General features: G+C 38.5%; 1 protein-coding gene across 3 annotated transcripts in view; it reads left to right on the plus strand.

Moving 5' to 3' along the window:
• Positions 1 to 22,146, plus strand: part of LOC120537348 (lisH domain-containing protein ARMC9) — a 167,161-nt gene extending 145,015 nt beyond the window's left edge. For 2 of the 3 annotated variants that reach the window (XM_039766236.1, XM_039766245.1), the window contains 3 exons: positions 4,104 to 4,227; positions 11,310 to 11,488; positions 20,791 to 22,146. In XM_039766236.1, coding sequence (XP_039622170.1) covers positions 4,104 to 4,227; positions 11,310 to 11,488; positions 20,791 to 20,813 — 326 coding nt within the window. In that variant the 3' untranslated portion in view covers positions 20,814 to 22,146. Of the gene's footprint in view, positions 1 to 4,103; positions 4,228 to 11,309; positions 11,489 to 20,790 lie in introns of those variants that run through there. The other variant, XM_039766253.1, reaches the window with a different exon arrangement.
• Positions 22,147 to 22,555: the final 409 nt, after the last annotated feature.

Raw genomic sequence — 22,555 nt, forward strand, 5'->3', positions numbered from 1 at the left:
CGTAATATCTCTGAAAATTAGGTTTATTGATTAAATCCATCAATCCAGGGATGTGTCCATTCCAGCAAGCATTGGGCACGAGTGAGAAACAATCCCTGGACGAGGCCTCAGCTCATCGCAAGGTGAATACAAGCACTCGCATACGCTAGTGTCATTTTAGCGGCACCAAATCTGCATATCTTTGGAAGGAAACCGGAGCACAGTGTGGAATACAAGCAGGAAATACCAGCAACATAACTCCCTGCGAGACAGCAGTGCTATCGCTCCACCACCGTGACACCCCCATGTGTGTAATTATTAACAGTATTCATTATTTAAGCAAAATTATATGTAAAATGTAACATACACACACACTTTAATGCATTTCATCATGAAAGTGGTATCAAGTACAAATCTAAAGATTCTAAATGTGCAGACAGTTGGAATATCATACGTTTAATTTGTTTTGTGTGGTGATCTATTGCTGCTTGCCGCTGCTGTCTGGTCCAAGAGGCTTGTAGCGATTAAAAACTGGGATGACGTTTACGATGGTCTGCATTAATGATAAAGTAAACTACGAGGTTAAAGTGGACATTTCCACTTTAATCACAAAATACACGTTTTTACCGTGTCCTTTTATTTTTTTCTCAGTGGCTCAAATACAGTGCTATACACTATGTTGCTGTTAAGTTGCAAAAAAAAAAAAAAAGATGGCGCAAAAGATGGTATGTGAGACTTTAAAATGTATCGTGTCATTACGATCAGGAATATGCGACGCTTGAATATAAAAGCACCACGAATGCATCTGTATGTCAGCATTTTGCTTCACCACATCGAAGCATTCATCCCGTAGGATCTGCATAGAGGCTTTCTGTCACATGTATATAGTAAACAGAGACACTGACGTCACTTTCCGACTTTTTGCACACTGCATCCCCCCGACTTTTTGGTGTTACTGCATCTCGCGCACACGTCGCGCTAATTTCTGAGGTTCTGCTCGGAGGACGCGTGGCAGCCATGATGCAGGCGCGTACATGTTCTGAGCGTGAAGTATAAATTGGCCCTTAGAGTTATCAAAGGATTCAGTGCATGAACTTTCTATAGAGCTAGGCATCTTCAGCATAGCAAAGAACTCCTAGGCACAACAGCCAGTTAACTGAACCATTAAGAGGCATATAGATGTTGTGGATTGGTAGCCCAATACAAATCCTTGAATATTGTGTATAATAATTGCTATAGGGATCTGCTTTCATGTTTAAGAGAGCAGAGTCTGCATGCTGCTGAAGCAGAATAAAGCAAAGACATGCAACTATTGTTGATTTTTTTCCCAGTTTCTGAGACGTTGAAGTGCTCTATTATCCTTACATATAATTTGATACTATCCGTATGTATAGTGTTCGCGTCAATACCTCGACTCAATACAAGTTAGAATCATGCAATGGGACTCTGCTTCTGTAGTTAGAACATAACATGGCAAACGCGGATGCTGTATTGCATGATTGGCTAAGAATGTTCGAATGCTTCAGTGACGCTGCTGGATAGCCGAGTATAGTAAGTCGGTGTTGGTTTGAGCAGATAATAGTAAGTTCGGTTGGTTTTTGGAACGCTGGTTTGGTGGGACGTACTTTCCAGGACTAACATCGTCAACTGACTTAAACCCTTCAACAGCTCCGGAACTGTAAGTAATTTAGAATGTATTGCCATTTGCTTGGTACATCAAAATCTATCTTTGGGCAGTTTGGTTTTGGCATCCGTCCTTCTGACATCTGTTGGCAAACTGAGTAATGACGGCTGGGTATTAACAACGGTCATTGTTTAAATTTTAGCCAATCTCCGATCTAAAATGACCACGGCAACATAATTATTACTCTGACTCTGATTAGAGTTGTAAAATACGGTTTGTTTTGAAAATTTGCTTGCCGGAAAAAATCAAATGAGGTGTGCCGAAGAGCTGAGTTCACGTCTCGTAGCCCCGTTTAAACAGGAAGCTCTTCATTACATCGGCTGAAAAGGTCTATTTTAAGCACAAATCAGTGCCATGATAACAAAATTATTTCAAGGACTTAAACAGAGAAAGTATGGATTTCACAAACGTAGAATTTGTAGCACAATTTGATCGGGCTCCCAGTCGCTAGTATATTCAATAAAAGAACACATCGTAAATTGTACATTTATTTGCACAGTTTTATTTTGAACAATGTTCATTAATTTAAAATGAGAACAGCTTAAAAATAAGTCTTTTTAAAATGAATGTTGGTGATGGTATATCTAGTTTTAATTAAGAAAAAATGTACTTCAATATATATATATATATATATATATATATATATATATATATATATATATATATATATTTTAAATGCTTACAATGTAACATCATCTTCTTCTTGTTCTTCTTACTGCTTCCGTTAGGAGTTGCCACAGCAGATCATCTTTTTCCATCTATTCCTGTCCTCTGCATCTTGCTCTGTTACACCCATCACCTGCATAGCATGACAAGTCCTATTACCACATGAAATGAGACAAGAAGAAATGCTTATCAAAAAAGTGGGTCAATAGTGAAACTCACTTATTCGAACTTTAAATCCATAGAAGTTAAACAGAATCTGGTGTTTTATGCAGAAATAGGTTATAAATTTGATAGCATTGTTACGAGGGTCACATTGTCAGGAGGTCAAGTCCCAGATTGTGCTTATTGTGTCACCTCAGGCCTCAAGGTTGTAGGCTGCCCTCATGTTTACCCCCCTGCACAACATTGACCTCTTGTGTCAGATTGGTGTCCCACAGGAAAAGATGCTGGATGAATTTCACTTTCCTCTAATGAAAATCCCCTTTCATCCTATGGAGGCATGCATGTGGTAAATGGTTGGACAACTGCATAGTTTCACTTATTCTTGCCTTGCATTCTAAATGCATCTGTCTGATGTAACAAATATTTAAAAGAAAGTAATATGTTTTAAATGACAACAATATGTGTGTTTGGTAAAGATGAAAGGCATTTTAATTTCCTGTTGCTGAAGAGAAAGGTCGTATCAAAATGTTCTTTATAATGACACTCCTTTCTGTCTGCAGATTGTTTCCATTAGTCATAAATGATGGGCATGTGTTTTTCTGTATGTAGATAACTTTAGGCATTCATACTTGTTTGTAATGATGTACAGTTCAGGTGGCAAAGCATTGTTGCTCCTGGGGTGTTTTCTCATAAAGTAAAATGAACAAATATTATTGAATGATAGGGCCTCACACAGGTTTGTTACAAAAAAAAAAATGTGTTGCCATGTCTGGGTTTATTAGAATTAGCAGAGTATTTTTTTAACACCAGTTCTTGGCTTTCTATTACATGGATCAGTTCAGGAATTCAATGCAATTTATTTATGTTATGAGCCCTGCATGCTGTACTGTAATATTAACTAATAGTATGGAAGGAAATAAAATTAAAATAAAATATAAACAGAGACATTGCATGACATGTATAGTATACTGTATGTATATATAATGTGGTTTTAAGTCCAAATGCATTCCTTACTGTTTTCTATATGCCCTTCTCTCTTATGTTTTTCATCTCACTATGAAAAATTGTCATTTGTATTTCACCTGCTGTGGCTTGTTCCCATTCGTATTTGTTCTGGCTATTTTCTAATTGTTTATTCTTTCATTCTGCTTGAACTAGTGCTGATTTTTAATTAGTCCATCTCCTACTTATTTTTCTTTTGTTGTAGTATCACTTATATTACATTATCTTCAAAATTATAAATCAAAAGTGAATAAAGACAAGCATATGAGAGACATTCACAAACCCATAACAATTATCAAAGTGAAGACTTGTTTGCTTTTGAATCCAAAACTTTCCACTGCTACCACTGAATTAGGTTCTTAAAATAGCCCTATTTTTGCATTTCTTTGGCTGCTTCTTTATTCTTTTGGTGCCCAAACTTTCTTTCTAATGGAATAATTTATTAGCACTGCATTCTTGTAGTTTTCTCAATTGTTGACTGTTTTCTCTTTATGGAATAGTACAAGCACCACTTTATGTAACCTTTTTTAATAATGGTTATTTTTATTTTGATTTACATTTTGGCACCTTGATAATATTTTAACAGTAATATTCTTTTTTATATATATAGCTTTAGATCCTGAGACTGGCAAATTTTTTTCTCATGGTTCTGGAATTGCACAGAAGTTAGAAGCCTTGTCTCTTCAATCTATATCTGACCAAAGCACTGATGAGCGTAATGGACAGACAGAAAGGTAAATAAACTGGTATTGCTTTAAAAAATCTTTATTTTTATCTTATGGTCTTCATTTCTTTCTGTAATGAAAGTAAACCTACTTTTAGTTTATTCATATGATCTTTACAATTTAATCATTCATTTTGACTGCGTAAGGAGAAAACAGGTTGCAACTGGTGCAAAATCATTCTGAACCTTGTTGTTCCCATTTTTAATTACAGGCTTTGCTTTCTTTAGGACACACAGCATGCTATATTTGCTTGTAAAATGTGATGGTTTGGCATCAGTATTTGTAACTGGTTTGTGGGGTTAAAAAAATGACATTCAGAAGAAGAACCATATTAAATATCCACAAATCCTTTAAGCATTTAACTCTTACAGAAAAATTCTTTTAATTAAATGAGCTTTATTAGTGGTTTAATTAAGCATAAATGCTGGCTCACCATGATACCAACAGATATTTGTGGTTTCTTCGCTTTACTGAGGTGGTGAGCCAATTTACTGTCTAAATTGTTCAATGCAGATAAGAGAGGTCTTCTGTGTTTTTTTTTAAAAAAAGCCAAAGTGAAATTGACTAAATTAGATTTTTGCTGCTATTCAAACACTGCCAAGAAATGTTTAAATACAATAACCATAAACTTTCATAGCCAGGATAAGTTACATCTAATCCGAACCACCCAAGTGTTTCAGAAATTCTTGTTCCAAGCCATTAAACTTGAAAGTTTTCACAGAATTACTTGCATACCATAGGTAAAATAAAACTATAGTGTATTCAGTATTGTTTTTTTCTTTTAATTACTATTTTTTTTTTACAAATGAGTTTTTATTTTCCAGTTGTCACAAATTCCTGGCAAAGAGGGGTCGATTATTGCATCTCTTTTTATATGATATTTAATTGCCAATTAAATCTTAAATTCTGATTAAAATGGAGCATAATGTTTCTTACATTTTCTGATCATTTGCTACCTAAATCTTTGCTTACTCCTGCAAATTTATATCAAGACTATTTGTTGTGCAAAATTATTGAATATGGCCAAAATAATACTACTGAATTGCAACATTTAAAATTAAAGTGAACGATAGAAATCACTCATTTTAACACCTCCTACAATGCCAGGGGCATAGATGCTAGATAATTTTATATCTCTCTATTGCTTCTGTATGAATAAGTATAGTCTTATGAATGTAACTTGAACTAAAAAAATGGCTGTATGATTCTGGGATAGCTCCTCACTCCATGATACTTAGTTCAGCAAGATGTTGTGGAGATATCTTTGCAGGTGTCCCCCAGCTTTGAGGGGTCTCAAAATATTTATTATATATTGCTTATGCTCTATTGTGAAGACTGTATTGCAATTAGACATTCTTTATGTATTACTGATTAGATATTTAATACTCTTTGCTGACTGTTGGATTAATTTGATTATTAGGATAAGCTGGGTGCATAATGAATGACTACTCTTCTGTCGTCTACGTAATTAGACAATTACAGTGACAGAATTGCTTCACGTATGATTCTATAATATGTTCAATACCTCTTGTCGTCGTTATTTTCCATATAGAGATTTCTGGTCTTTTTCATACGCTCAAAGTGAATAACGGTAAAAAAAAATTTGAACTCTGGCTACGAATAAGCCGAATGCAATTTTTTGGGTCTGTTTTGGATCCTAAAATTCTTTGAATATCTGCCAATATATGGTACAAGCATTAGTAGATCACATTAAATCCAAGCCTTTCACCCTTACCAGTACTCATTACACTACCGAGTAGTGTAATATAGGGTAAAACGTAGCTCAGATATGGTTATGGTGGTTCAGTAGATTTCATAGACATCAAGTAATGTAACTTTTACATCACTTGAATTGGAATTTGATGTCCTATTATTAGTTGTTGGTTGTGGAGTGTAGATGACTAATTGTAGTTCAGATTTCCTTAACCTCATTTTTCAAGGAAGTATTTGATGGAGTTAAATCTGCTCTCAGTGTACAACTTTGAGACTTCAGAGATCTAGTGCTTTTTCAAATTAAGTTTAAAAGAAGTATGGAGTCACTATGATAGTGCAGCTGTGAATTTGTTTTTAGTGTAACATCAGTACAAGTAAGCTACTGTGTTGACACTAGAATTCCCGAAGCCTACAAAAAAAACTTGTAATCCCAGCCCACCTTAAATTCCTTTGCACCTTTCCATCAGTGTCTTTTTTGTGTTGCAAATGTGTCGATCAGCACAAGCAGCAAGCAGCCTTCTATCCCATCCTACTGCCATAGCCCAATTCGCAAAGAATGATCTCAGTGCTCAGTGTCCATAGTATATCGTCATTTGGAATTCATATATTTCACGTGTGTTCCGTGTCTGCAACAATCTATGTAAACACATCGTTAAAACAGAAACATTTTTCATGTTTTAGTAATAATTGACAAAATGTAGACATGAAGTGTATAATGTATGAAGCCTGAAGTCCAAATATCAAATAAACACTTTCACAAAAGGTAAACAAATAACAAATAAGTGTGCTTTTATTCAAGAATATAACTGAAGAAAAAGAAAGCAGGTTAAGGGTATGCTATTGATATGACCTATTGCGTGGTGCAGGAATAAGAACTGCTGACTCCTAATCAAGAGGTCGCTGGCTCAATACCGCCTGCCTCCCAAATTTACCATTTTGAGTAGTGAGCTGCTCTTATTTTTAATATTATACAGTAAAAACATAGATTTGATTTGCGTCTCTAACAGGTGGTATAAATTTATAGTACTTGTAAAAGTTAGCATTTTTTCCAGCTTTATTCTCTCATGCTACGACAACCAATAAAACCCCCAATCTGACGCTGTTTACAGATAAAGACATTTATACACCTCTTTATTTGAAAACAGTGTCAGATCTCATGCATGAATGAGACTGGGACTGGGAAAACTGTGGATGTGGATGTGAATGGTGTGCATGACTGAGAATGATTGTGAATGTGAATTTTTTATTTTTTTTTTTATTCAGTTTTATTCTTGAGTGTTCCTGCTCTCTCTGAATTAGTATGCACCTTCTAGTCAATGATGTCAAAGCCGCATTGACAAAAAAGAGACACATAAGTATATACGAAATTTGGAATAGTTCATTTTATGACATGTATAGTGTAACATTATTCATTCTCATACCTTCATGTGGTTGTAGTCAGTGACAGCGTTTGGTTTTTTGTTTTTTTTTCCCCCCCGATCTTGCCCAGTCTCCACATGTTGGTGCATGGTGGTGTTTCTTTTCTACTCCTGGAGATGCAGAAGACAGAATAGTACCAAGAGGTCAGTTCCGCGCGATATACAATCATCAGATTCAAATGTTAACAGTTCCCACACACCCAAAGACTACATTTATGACATGTGTATCTGTTGCAATGTACACATCCTCTCTATGCTGTGGTTCCTATTACACTGAAGGAGCACCTGATACTGAACTTTCTTTCCTGGGGGAAGTGGAGGTCTTGGAACAGAAGCTTGTTGATGTTGCATCCTCTTTTCTTTTTCCATCGCCTTTTCTCATAAGAATCGACGACAAAGTTCCTCTGCAAGGTGAGCCATGAACGCTCTTCTTTTCTCAGCTGGAAATTACAGGGAATTCTCTGATGTGGCAGGATAAAAGCTGACACACAAACGTGGGTTTGAAAGCACATGTGCTGTACAAGGCATGCATGGGGTCCACTGAGAAAAGAAGAGGTGATTAGTTCTACAATACATGTAATAAGCTTTATTAGGCAATAACTATGGCTTTGTTGGGTTTTAAAAAGGTGCACCTGAGTATAGCAAGGGAGTTGTTGAGAGAGGGTCAGTGACTGGAGAAAGAAGCAGCTGCAAATCATCAAGGAACAGCAAGAGAAGGAAGAGAGATCGGGGTGAAAGCAAGTATGAGGAGAGATGGGTAACATAAGGAGATGGATGGGCCTTCTGGGAGAGCAACCTCATTTCTGGTCTGCTGTAGCAGGAAGAAGAGATTACAGCATCTGGCGTGAGTACCAGCCTTGGAGGTGATGTGTGACTGCACAGGAGTCCGGTTATGATGGCGATGCCTAGGCTGCCAGTAGTGCAGGGAAGTCATGAGGAAGCCAGAGGGGAGACCATGGACTTGCATACAAAAGATGGTAAAGTCAGTGTGATGAAGGAGCGGATGAGGCGAGCTTCTGAGTCACAAGTAGATTTTGTCGGGTGAGTGGTTATGGTACGACGAGGCCTCATCCATGGAATAGTTGCAGCTCTGGGAAGGAATGTTTAGTCATTTCTCCTGTGGATTTTTAATGTGAATGTAATCACTTCTGATCTATTTTGATTTTAATGAAAGCATTTAACTATTATAAATGTTATATTAGCAGCTTAACACAGTGACTTTTTGTGCATCCAGTTGCCTGCGTCCTCACTTGCCTAGTCCCTTGCCCATCCATGACCAAGTCTCCAGGTGTTGCAGTGCCTTTCTAAAGGTATCTGCTTAATAAGGAAAACATTTGACAACTTTACCATTCATGTCGGTTTTTGAGTTGTAAATGAGATGAAATCAAAACATGTAAAATAATCAATTTGAAGGCCATCATGTGCAGGAACACGAAACCCTGATGTGTGAATCATAATGATCAGTCATTTGGTGCATTTTCCATAATCCACTTCAGTGGCTCTCTAAAGCCAAAAACCTCAAAATACTAAAATTTATTCACCCATTACTGAAAATGGTTAATCCGTTGAATGTTTTCTTGGCCATCAGAACAAAGTACGAGGTAGGCTAATTAACATACTAAAAGATATTATTTTTGGGTACCATATTCCTTTAAGCTTAAACATATTGGCTTTTAGGCATCCTGCATGCACTTAATAAGTGAAGCGAAGTGAAGCATGTTCGGGCTGAATCAGTACTTGGATGGGAGACCATACAAGAAAAGCTTAGGTTGCTGCTGGAAGAGGTGTTGGTGTGGCCAGCAGGGGGTGCTAACCCTGTTGTTTGAATGTGGATGCCAATGCCCCAGTGCATTGATGGGGACAGTAGTGTAAAACTGGCACCATCCTTTGGATGATACTTAAACCTGAGGTCCTTAATTTCAGTGGTCATAAATGATCCTTGTGCATCTTTTGTAAAGAGATGTCCAGGCTAAATTGCCCTCTATGGCCTAGTCAACCATCCCCTGGTTATCTGTCTCACCACTTCACCAGCTAATAGCTATTGTTTGATGAGCAAAGTGGAGCAAAAATGGCTGCCATTGCATCATCCATCCAGTTGGATGTTCCACATTAGTGGTTGGTTGATGTGTCTCCTCACACTATGAAAAGCACTTTGAGTAGTGATAAATGCACTATATCTCTCTATATATAAAAGAAAATCCTGGAATGTAAAAGCCAGGCAACGAGACGTGATCTTCTCAGAAGTTCTCGAAAGACATTTTAAAGACCCATGAGACAAAAAAGACTGACAACAGAGCGTCTCGCGGGGCCGTGAAACATAAGATTCTTGCAAGACACGCCCTTCTTATCAAATAAGGACAGCCAGCAAAACATTCATTCATGTGAAGTCATGTGGCACACACAGATCATGTACCTTTAGCAAGAGGAAAGAGCAGCGCAAAGAAAAGTCATCCAAGGCGCAATAAATATGCAGAGAAAGGTACAGACTGTGAAAGCAGTAACAGGCAAAAGTATTGTAGCATCCCAGCCAAGCTGAAGCCTTTTTTGTTTTAAGTGACTGTTAGGTCCGCTCGAGGGAGGGCAGAGTACAGCACGGCATACTGATAGCTGGGTGCTGATTGATGCGGTAAGGGGTAGGCGAGACCCGTGGGAGGAGGGATTGGAGAGGTTTCTAGAAAGTTGTGTTTGGGGTTACGCAGTCGGCGATTTTTAAAGTAGAACTTTTGTGACACTTTATTACGTCAGTCGCTACAGTATAAAAAGGTAGCACAGATCGCACTGACAAAAAACAAAAGGAAATTAGTTTATGTCAGAGAATTTCAAAAACAGGGTTTAACTCAAATGCATCTATTGGTTACTTTGCAAAAAAAATTATTAACTGCTGATGATGTGGATCATTTTGTCTGTGCTGAAATTCCAAACAGAGAAACCTATCCTGAATTATTGTACAAAGTCATTAAACACAAGTCTCACAGACCTCATTTAAAAGATTCAGCATAGTGGGACACGAAAGATTCAAAATATTGTTTTTACAGAAGTTCTGAAATAATAGTGAAACTAATGAAATAGCAACGGGAGGGCAGAGTACAGCATGGAAGACTGATAGCTGGGTACTGATTGATGCAGTAAGGGGGAGGCGAGACCTGTGGGAAGATAGGTTTTAGAGGGTGCTAGAAAGTTGTGTTTGGGGTACGCAGTCGGCGATAGTTAAAGTAGAACTTTTGTGCCACTTTATTATGTCAGTCGCCACAGTATCAAAAAAAAGATAGCACAGATCGCATTGATGCAAACAAAAGGAAATTAGTTTATGTCAGAGAATTTCAAACACGGGGTTTAACTCGCATGCATTTATTGGTTACTTTGCAAAAAAAAAAATATTAACTGCTGATTATATGGATCGTTTTGTCTGGGCTGAAATTCCAAACAGAGAAACCTATCCTAAATTATGGTACAAAGCCATTAAACACATGTCTCACAGACCTCATTTAAAAGATTCAGCATATTGGGACAGGAAAGATTCCAAATATTGTTTTTACAGAAGTTCTAAAATAAAAGTGAAACTAACGAAATAGCAACAATTCAAAGAAAAAAAATCTTACAAGTGTGTATCCGGAAAACCAAACACGGGGGTTGGCGAGCGAAGCCCCCAGTAAATGTAAGGAATTTGATTATTTTTATTTATCCAGCTTTGGTGTTTGATTATATTGATTGATATGTGTAAGTGGTGTCCAGCAGTGAACTAAACGTGTAAACTTTTTTTTTAACTTCTTACTGGAGTCTACTCACCGCTACACAAATATAATCTGGTAATTAAATTAGAATCAGTTCAAACCCCTAAACCCCTCTATAATGAATCATCTGAACTAATTGTCCATATTCCAAGTCACTTCAAGAATGTATTTAAATCATAATTGCAACCAGTCATCACTCATTTTTATAACTCCTATTTATGTATTTTAGCTATGATAACTTCAACCCTGCATTTACTAGTCGACCCAAGATTCCTAGGACCCCAGAGGTTTCAAATACAAGCCCTCGAAAGCCCAGGACACCACCCATTGCCCCTCAGTTCTCTCAGTCTGGTCCCCAGCAAACCAACCGACCAAATTCAGGAGGATCAAATGGAAAAAACAGGCAAAGTAAGTAGCCAGACTCCTCCTTGGTTTCTTTTTATTTTGGATGAGGAAAAAATGAATTTGTTTTACAAATATTGAGCATAAATTAGGTTACTTATATACAGGGTGGTCCAAATCTAATTATGCAGATCCAGATCGTCTGGATGACTTTGATTTAAGCGGGGACGATTCCAGTTCGGCGCAAAGACAATTCTTCATGTTGTCAGTTTGCACACTTCTCGATGGTCTGAGATTTTTCAGATGATCTTCTATGTAATAAACTTAAGTTATAGTGTAATGAAAATTGCATAATTACATCTGGACCACCCTATACTTGTGGTAGCATCAGTGTTTTTCTTTTTTAAAAAAACATGTTTTATGCTTTTCAGAGATATTATTACAGATCTAAGTGTTATCTACACTCTTGACAATAATGAACATGTTAGCTTATGGAAGCATAGAGAAGTGACTTGCTTGTAGTCATACAAAATATTATGTTTTCCCAACTGCATAGTCATTTTGAGGTGGATTACTTGATGACAAACCAAGCAACTGTAAACATACTGCAGTAGTAACAATATGAAGCATCAATATTTGGTATCAGACTTTATCTGGGATAATTTTTCATAAATGCTCTAATCAGAAGTTATAATGTCTTTCCAAGACCATTACTGATGATTTATTACAAATTTACTATATAAACATATACTTGGGTACAGTGCATCCGGAAAGTATTCACAGCACATCACTTGTTCCACATTTTGTTATGTTACAGCCTTATTCCAAAATGGATTAATTCATTTTTTTCCTCAGAATTCTAAACACAACACCTCATAATGACAATGTGAAAAACGTTTACTTAAGTTTTTGCAAATTTATTAAAAATAAAAAAACTGAGAAATCACATGTACATAAGTATTCACAGCCTTTGCTCAATACTTTGTCGATGCACCTTTGACAGCAATTACAGCCTCAAGTCTTTTAGAATATGATGCCACAAGCTTGGCACACCTATCCTTGGCCAGTTTCGCCCATTCCACTTTGCAGCACCTCTGAAGCTCCATCAGGTTGGATGGGAAGCGTCGGTGCACAGCCATTTTAAGATCTCTCCAGAGATGTTCAATCGGATTCAAGTCTGGACTCTGGCTGGGCCACTCAAGGACATTCACAGAGTTGTCCTGAAGCCACTCCTTTGATATTTTGGCTGTGACTCCTTTGATATCTTGGCTGTTTGCTTAGGGTCGTTGTCCTGCTGAAAGACGAACCGTCACCCCAGTCTGAGGTCAAGAGCGCTCTGGAGCAGGTTTTCATCCAGGATGTCTCTGTACATTGCTGCAGTCATCTTTCTCTTTATCCTGACTAGTCTGCCAGTTCCTGCCACTGAAAAACATCCCCACAGCATGATGCTGCCACCACCATGTCTCACTGTCGGGATGGTATTGGCCTGGTGATTAGTGGTGCCTGGCTTCCTCCAAATGTGACGCCTGGCATTCACATCAGAGTTCAATCTTTGTCTCATCAAACCAGAGAATTTTGTTTCTCATAGTCTAAGAGTCCTTCAGGTGCCTTTTGGCAAACTCCAGGCGGGCTGCCATGTACCTTTTACTAGGAGTGGCTGCCATTTGTCCACTCTATCATACAGGCCTGATTGGTGGATTACTGTAGAGATGGTTGTCCTTCTGGAAGGTTCTTCTCTCTCCTCTGGAGCTCTGACAGAGTGACCATCAGGTTCTTGGTCACCTCCCTGACTAAGGCCCTTCTCCCCCGATCGCTCAGTTTAGATGGCCGGCCAGCTCTAGGAAGAGTCCTGGTGAATATCGAACTTCTTCCACTTACGGATGATGGAGGCCACTGTGCTCATTGGGACCTTCAAAGCAGCAGAAATGTTTCTTTAACCTTCCCCAGATTTGTGCCTCGAGACAATCCTGTCTCGGAGATCTACAGACAATTCCTTTGACTTCATGCTTGGTTTGTGCTCTGACATGAACTGTCAACTGTGGGACCTTATATAGACAGGTGTGTGCCTTTTCAAATCATGTCCAATCAACTGAATTTACCACAGGTGGACTCCAATTAAGCTGCAGAAAGATCTCGAGGATGATCAGGGGAAACAGGATGCACCTGAGCTCAGTTTTGAGCTTCATGGCAAAGGCTGTGAATACTTATGTACATGTGCTTTCTCAATTTTTTTATTTTTAATAAATTTGCAAAAATCTCAAGTAAACATTTTTCACATTGTTATCATGGGGTGTTGTGTGTAGAATTCGGAGGAAAAAAATGAATTTAATCCATTTTGGAATAAGGCTGTAACATAACAAAATGTGGAAAAAGTGTTGCGTTGTGAATACATTCTGGATGCACTGTACATGTGATACCTGCAGCATGTGCTTATACACCAGCAGTGCTTGAGCAAACTAATGCTAGAAAGGCTGGCAGTTGCTTCTTTCCCATAGACATTTTTCATTGGGAATACAGAATTAAATAGTGAATTTCACTACATATTTTATGGATTAGAGATCCATTATGTTAATGTTCAGTGCCTATATAGAGCACAGTGATTCACTAAGACATTGTTTTTCAAGGTCAGTCATACCAGACTCCCGTGACTGCAGGTCCTTATTTGAACCAACGTAATGATTAGTGTATTATTCTTACTTTCAATATTTGTATTCTTTTCCATAGTGTTAAAAAGGTTTATTTTTCCTTTTTAGTTTATCGTTTTCTATAAAGGTTTCAGCTTCAATTGTATCTGAATGATGATGATTAGCAGACACAAGTGCAAGCAAAAATAAATGCTAACAGGGAACAAATACTTGACTGCTCAGTAAGAATTGTTTCTTACCAATGAGTGGATCAGTGACTTTGGCACTAAAGTAACTGCTCCCCTTTTAGTTTTTAATATTGTCAGCTTTTGGATACAATTAAGGGAACATACCTTGGATAAAGGGGAAATTAATAAAGAAAAGGGTAAATGAAACCTAAGCATTTCAAGTTTTGACAGGCTTACACATATGTTAGAAATTCTCAACTAATAAAAAGTACAGTTCACTAAAAAAAATAAGAAATTAAAAGTTAAGACTCACCCATTTATGAAATTGATTGGAATAAAACTGCCACATGGGTCCACAGGTTTGAGCTTGGGAACAAGTGCAGTAAGAAAAACTTTCTTTATGACCCTAAGAAAAAAAAAACATGACACTTACTAACTGGTGAGACTAAAAAGGCGAAGTTTTAAGTTGTTGATATATACAGTAGTTACTTAGCTGTTGATGCCCAATAAATATCTGTATAGCATCATGCACATGCTTGAGATGGCCCATTAAAAATTGTGTGGGTAAGCTGGAAATACTAGTCAAAATCACAAAATTGCTTAAATTTTAATTTGTTATTCATTCTAAACGGAACAATATAAATAAATGACAATTTAGTATTGACTGTAATAAAATAGTTTTTAACACTGAAGAACTTTATATATATTAAAAATTCAAAGCACTATAATTCAAAATCAGTGTTTTTAAATCAGTGTTTTTATGTGGCTTTGTTTTATGTTAGAAACAATCCTAAAACAAAAAAGAAATATCCTGTTTGTGTTTTCATCCCTGTATTTTAAGATTTTGTAGAGCCACCATTTGATTCTCCCAGTGCCATCTTTATACACAGATGTGGAGTGATTTTTGCCAATTCATTCAAATAGATTTGCCTTCAGGTGTTCAGGTTAGCCAGATAACAGGCGTGTATGGCACTTTTCAAATACTGCCACACACTGTCAATCTGACTTCGACTGAACTTTTGTAGGGTGTTCACCTTTTTTGTTCATAAACAAATGTAACATTGCTTACTTCCTTGTGTTTTGGGATCATTGTCCAAATTAAAAGATAAACTTTCTCCAAAAGTTTTTTTTTTTGTGTGTGTTTGTGTAAATTATATATATATATATATATATATATATATATATATATATAATAAAGAATACCAAGAGCATTAGTAGTGTATTTGTTGTGTTACATGTATTAAAAAGTGAAACAAACTTAGTGGGCAGCAATTCTTAAAACTATAGACACCATGAATGAATGACTAAAATTACATGACTTGTGAGTTAGTCTTCAGTTTGATTCTCATTCTGGTGCAGAGATAGGCCCAATACCAAAGTTATAGCAAAAAAATTATTTTGTGTTGCTAAAGACCAAAAAGATTTTCAGTCATCCACTGTTTCCATGGCCGTGGGGCTGTAGTAAGAAGGGCATGGGTCCAATAAGCCTGAAGGAAATTTGGCTAATTAAAATGAATTACCAGACCTGTGCACATTTAAAATATATGTTCGCCTTTCTCAACAAATTCCTTGTTTTCAGGCCCACTTCCATTTATGCAAAGCCCTTTTGAAGACCGCAGGTGTCATAACAATAAGTATGCAGCTGCCAAAGTTTCTAGCCGTTAAGACTGGAACGTCACACTTTTGCTTCCTATCCATTTTGGAATAAAAGATGTTGCACTGTGCTGCTTTATAGTCTGCTTGTTGAAAGCTGCATCCTGTCCCAAAAACCTTCTTCCTGGCAATGCTGAAAAGGAAGAGCTGATGTGTAATAAATTTGCAACAAAAAAAGCAGTGTTTTATGACTGAGAAATCAAGTTCCTTTTCTAGGTCATTTAGCTTCCAATCTGTGGTAAAGGTGAGCTATTCTGCTGTGAAGGTTTTTATAAAATCCCTTATAGATAAAGTTACAGTTGTTTGGTAGCTACTTGATATTTGAGCTATACATTCAAGAAGTCAATTATCACATATAGTGTGTTTTGAATGGCATATTTTTGCTATTTTAACACTTTTTTTTCAGTGTTTCTTGTATTGCCTTTTATGCATTATTTTAAAGTATTGTTTCTTAACCTAAGTATAGAAGTATTACAACAATATTTATTTATATAGCACATTTTCATATAAACAGTGTAGCTCAAAGTGCTTTACATGATGAAGAAAGACAAAATAAATAATTAAAATTAGGGAACACTAATTAACATAGAATAAAAGTAAAGTGCGATGGCCAGGGAGGACAGAAAAAACAAACAAACAAAAAAAAAAACTCCAGACAGCTGGAGAAAAAAATAAAATCTGCAGGGGTTCCAGGCCACGAGACTGCCCAGCCCCCCTCTAGGCATTCTACTTAACATAAATGACCTCAATCAGTCCTTTACCAGTCAGTTACCAATGTAGCTACTGATTTCTGAATTAGAAGTAATTAGTGTGAGATCAAAAGTATTTCTGGTGGACTAGAACTAGGGTGTTGTACCGTGTTAACCATTATGAATGTAGAGAAAAGCCATGCAAAATGACCCCTTTTATTGGCTAACTAAAAGGATTACAATATTCGAGCTTTCGAGGTAACTCAGGGACTAGAAAAAACAGGTAGAGAAAATGCATGCATCGAGTATATTGTCTTTAAGTAACTTTTACAAGAGACATACATTTTTCTAAAAATGTTTCTTAAGATGAATTTAGTTTTATTTTAACCTTTACAAGACTGGTTTGATAAGGCTGGTTATGCAAGTCACAGGTAAGCTTATGTCTCCTTAAAATAAAAGTTGCATATCTTCAGCAAAGATCTGTAGAAAAGTAAAGTGAATTCTGATTGTGTATTTCTGAGTCAACACAACCCATTTTTAGAAAATTACATTTTCTAAATAGCATAAGGGTGTTCATATGTGAACTTGGCACCAGGACACCATAGGCCTCAGTTCGATGATCGACTTTGTGGTCGTGTCGTCGGACTTGCGGCCACATGTCTTGGACACTCGGGTGAAGAGAGGGGCGGAGCTGTCAACTGATCACCACCTGGTGGTGAGTTGGCTTTGATGATGGGGGAAGATTCCGGTCAGGCCTGGCAGGCCCAAACGTGTTGTGAGGGTCTGCTGGAAACGGCTGGCAGAGTCCCCTGTCAGAAGTAGCTTCAACTCCCACCTTCGCCAGAACTTCGATCACGTCCCGAGGGAGGTGGGGGAAATTGAGTCCAAATGGGTCATGTTCCGTGCCTCTATTGTTGAGGCGGCTGACCGGAGCTGTGGCCGTAAGGTGGTTGGTGCCTGTCGTTGCGGCAATCCCCGAACCCGTTGGTGGACACCAGTGGTGAGGGATGCCGTCAAGCTGAAGAAGGAGTCCTATAGGACCTTTTTGTCCTGTGGGTCTCTGGAGGCAGCTGATAGGTACCGGCAGGCCAAGCGGAATGCGGCTTTGGTGGTTGCTGAGGCAAAAACTTGGGCATGGGAGGAGTTTGGAGAGGCCACGGAGAACGACTTTCAGTCGGCTTCAAGGAGCTTCTGGTCCACCGTCCGGCGTCTCAGGAGGGGGAAGCAGTGCAGTGTCAACACCATATATGATGGGGATGGTGCGCTGCTGACCTCGACTCGGGACATTGTGGGTCGGTGGGGGGAGTACTTTGAAGACCTCCTCAATCCCACTAACATGCATTCCAATGAAGAAGCAGAGCCTGGGGACTCTGAGGTGGTCTCTCCCATCTCTGGGACTGAGGTCACCGAGGTGGTCAAAAAACTCCTTGGTGGTAGGGCCCCGGGGGTGGATGAGATCGCCGGAGTTCCTCAAGGCTCTGGATGTTGTAGGACTGTCTTGGTTGACACGTCTCTGCAACATCGCATGAACATCGGGGACAGTGCCTCTGGATTGGCAGACCGGGGGGTGGTGGTCCCCCTCTTTAAAATGGAGGACTGCAAGGTGTGTTCCAACTACAGAGGGATCACACTCCTCAGCCTCCCTGGAAAAGTCTATTCGGGGGTTCTGGAGAGGAGGGTCCGTCGGATAGTCAAACCTCGGATTCAGGAGGAACAGTGTGGTTTTCATCCTGGTCGCAGAACAGTGGACCAGCTCTACACCCTTAGCAGAATCCAGGAGGGTGCATGGGAGTTTGCCCAACCAGTCTACATGTGTTTTGTGGACTTGGAAAAGGCGTTCGACTGTGTCCCTCTGAGAATCCTGTGGGGGTGCTCTGGAAGTATGGGGTACCGGACCCCTGATAAGAGCTGTTCGGTCACTGTACAACCGGTGTCAGAGCTTGGTCCGCATTGCCGGCAGTAAGTCGAGCCCGTTTCCAGTGAGAGTTGGACTCTGCCAGGGCTGCCCTTTGTCACTGATTCTGTTCATAACTTTTATGGACAGAATTTCTAGGCGCAGCCAGGGTGTTGAAGGGGTCCGGTTTGGTGGACTCAGGATTGGGTCACTGCTTTTTGCAGATGATGTTGTCCTGTTTGCTTCATCAGGCCGTGATCTTCAGCTCTCTCTGGATCGGTTCGCAGCTGAGTGTGAAGCGGCTGGGATGAGAATCAGCACCTCCAAATCCGAGACCATGGTCCTCAGCCGGAAATGGGTGGAGTGTCCTCTCGGGGTTGGGGGAGAGATCCTGCCCCAAGTGGAGGAGTTCAAGTATCTCGGGTCTTGTTCACGAGTGAGGGAATAATGGACCGTGAGATCGATAGGCGGATCGGTGCGGCATCCGAAGTGATGCAGGCTCTGCATCAGTCTGTCGTGGTGAAATAAGAGCTGAGCTGTAAGGCAAAGCTCTCAATTTACCAGTCGATCTATGTTCCTACCCTCACCTATGGTCATGAGCTATGGGTAGTGACCGAAAGAACAAGATCGCGAATACAAGCAGCTGAAATGAGTTTCCTCCGCAGGGGTGTCTGGGCTTTCCCTTAAAGATAGGGTGAGAAGCTCAGTCATCTGGGAGGGGCTCAGAGTAGAGCTGCTACTCCTCCGCATCGAGAGGAGTCAGATGAGGTGGCTCGGGCATCTGATCAGGATGCCTCCTGGACGCCTCCCTGGTGAGGTGTTCCGGGCACGTCCAACCGGGAAGAGGCCCCGGGGAAGACCCAGGACACGCTGGAGGGACTATGTTTCCCGACTGGCCTGGGAACGCCTTGGGATTCTCCCGGAAGAGCTGGAAGAAATGGCCTGGGAGAGGGAAGTCTGGGCCTCTCAGCTTAAGCTGCTGCCCCCGCAACCCGACCCCGGAAAAACGGAAGAGGATGGATGGATGGATGGTATTTCTGAGTCAACACATCCCATTTTTAGAAAATTACATTTTCGGTCAAACTTAAGACGTATACTGTACATGCTACACTGACATGCATAGTTTAAACAAAATGCAAAACCTGCAATAAAAAATAAAAACACCATGTTAAAGACAAAACAATAACATTTGCACAAATAAGGATTTTTTTCCTTCCTGTTACTTAGAAAAGTGTCACATGGCATAGGGTTAAGGAGAGCCCAGAGTAAATGAAGATGAATTGGGAAATTATTACACCAGGACCCTAGTGGGTAGGTAACTCCATAACTACAAGAAAATTTTAACCACCAAAATATGAAGAGAGTCTAGTGGCTAGGAAGCTGAAACTTCCAAAAACACACATTTTATGAGACCCAGTGGTCGAGAAACACCGATGCATTTCCTGTTTATGGTAGTTTGGCTGTTCCAGTAGTGATGGGTGTCTGAGAGTGGGAAAGGAATAATGAAAGCCTGAAAAGCAACCAATAACTAATAATTGATACTTTAGCATTGAAGTGCTGTCTTTGCTGAAGGATTGCTGAATGTCACATTTCATCCATGTAGCTGTACTCCCGAAGATGGCACAGTTTGGACATCAAGAATTACAAGCTGCAGTTTTTACAACTCCAGTTAAATAGCAAGTTACAGCTCAAGCTAATTACTGCGTGTGATGCTGGTTATACTCGTGATATGTGTGCACCTAAACATAGATTGACTGAAATGGTCCATGGTGTGTAGTATTATTCTTGACTGTTCGTCATGGCTACTGTGTATTCTTCCCTGTCACATCTAGTTTGCTTTTTTCATAAGTTTTTTTTTTAAAAAAAAAAAGGTAACTTGCTATATAAAAATGAATTGGAAAAAAATGTATAAGCCTAATTATAATGCTAAAAGAAAGAAACTGTAAGTATGGTCAGGGGCCAGTGTTCCTTGCTGTAAATATAATGGTAAAATTATTCTTGATAAATACTTTTCACTTTTCAAATTTACAGGCATGATTAGGATAAACTAAGTCTATTCACGCAGTAATCTATTTTTAAGATTTTACAAAGGTGGTCCTAAATCAAAGGAATATTGATGCAATACTGTATAATTGTTGCTGTTTTTAGTTGGAAGTGCCATTGACGCAGCCAATAGTTTTATATTACAACTTTGCCGTATAGCTCACGTATGACATCAGCATTTGTTTATCTGGTCTTTGAGATACAGTATCTTTCATTTCCCTATTGTCCTATTGTTGCCTTTTTTGTTTTTAACATTATTTTTTTTTTTCTTTTCCAGGCAGCCAGTCATATAGGAAGTGAAAACTAGATATTTGAATACGCAAGTCAGTTACTTCTCTTGAGATTCTTCCAGTTAGCAAGGAGTCGGTTTTTAAATGTAACCCTCTGTTTAGTCCTACACATCAAGTCTTCAGGCATTCTCTTGAGGAGAGTGTGTCTTAATATACTGCAAAAGTCTGCACGCTCACTCGCCAACATCCACTTTTATATATCCCTTTTATACTTGGGGCAAATGGCATCTTGGAGAAGGTCCTTCAGATTCAGGAGCCCAATCAAGTAAATAAAGATTTGGTGGAGTGTGACAGCCATAAATATGTGGTTACATAATGCCAGTTGTAGCCCATTAATTTAACCAACTGCTAAAATATTTTATGAGTAAACTGCATTCAATCAACAATTTTTTAAATATATATTATGGAAAAGCATTAGTTCTGTGAAAGACAAAAAAAAAAATAATTAAGGGAGACAACTGCCTGTTTCTGAATTCAAGGAGAGATTACAGAGTTTTCTAAACTACACACTTGCTAGCCTTTTTTTTTGGAGTAGCACTTCGTTTGAATCATTTACAAATGCAATAATGTTGGTACATTGAAGACGAATTCCCATTCTTTTAACAACATCATTGCTCATCAAATTATTTTTTCTTAATCCTTATGTTTTCATACTGAAGCAATATGATCTTGTGAGGGGTAACATAATAATTGTATGTATTTTGTGTATATTTTGGGATAACTATATTTTTATAAGAAGCAAATTTTGATATATTCCAGGTTTATGATTTGGATTGTGTTTCTGTGTCCACTTTCCACTCCCTTCTCCCACATTGCTGTCTCTCCCTCTCCTCTCCTCTCCTCTAGTAAGGAATGAGGTTGCTGTTTTCAAGTACAGTCTTCACATCTCCTTTTGTTTCCTTAACATAACTGCAAGTGTGATGTGTGGCTCCCTGCTTTTATTCTCTTCTCATCAATTCAGTGTTGTTACATGCAAGTATTTGTGTGTTCCCTCACCTGAAATTCTTCTTGCCACTCTCTTATGAGTGTTATTTTTTTGTGTTTTTCAAATGCATGTCCTTGAACTTATCGAGTCTTTTCGCTCAAACTAAATTGAGTAGTTGTTGTGTTTATTACTTTATAAATCAGGGTATTTATTTGTCTAGCTGGTACTTTTACACACACTGTATCTTTTGTATTTCTTTCATAAGCACATTTACAGTGACACGTAAACATTTGTATAATTGTGGTTTATCTGTAACATATTTTTATCCTGTTTTTAGATTGTGTGCAGTGCTATATTTTCATAGCCATTGACTGAATTTATTGTTCTATGTGTATTAATAAATATCCTTTAAAATGTTTTTGCTGTTGAATACCAATATTTGAAAAAATGCAGTTTTGTAATTAAATATGTTATATGTTGGGTAACTATTGACATGTAGGAATGACACAAGTAGTTTTATAGAGAAATTATCAGTAAAAGTTGGTGATTACTTGTGACCTTAAAACAACAATAATTCCTAAATGGAAAAAAGAAAATACAGAATACATGCAGGAGTTTTTTGTGTATTGTATATGGTGTACTTGTAAAGCTTTCTCTAACCCAGAAATTACCAAATCAACAACTCGACAAAAGGAAACTTTTTATTCTAGAGGATAAACATACTGGAATTTGAAAGACTTGGTCCAAAATCCTAGTGAGAACAGGGGATCCGTTGGATTTGTCCAGTTGACTAAAAGTAGGTGGCAAACTAGCAGTAAAGCAACATT

Source organism: Polypterus senegalus, chromosome 1, assembly GCF_016835505.1.
Source record: "Polypterus senegalus isolate Bchr_013 chromosome 1, ASM1683550v1, whole genome shotgun sequence".
Classification (NCBI taxonomy): domain Eukaryota; kingdom Metazoa; phylum Chordata; class Cladistia; order Polypteriformes; family Polypteridae; genus Polypterus; species Polypterus senegalus.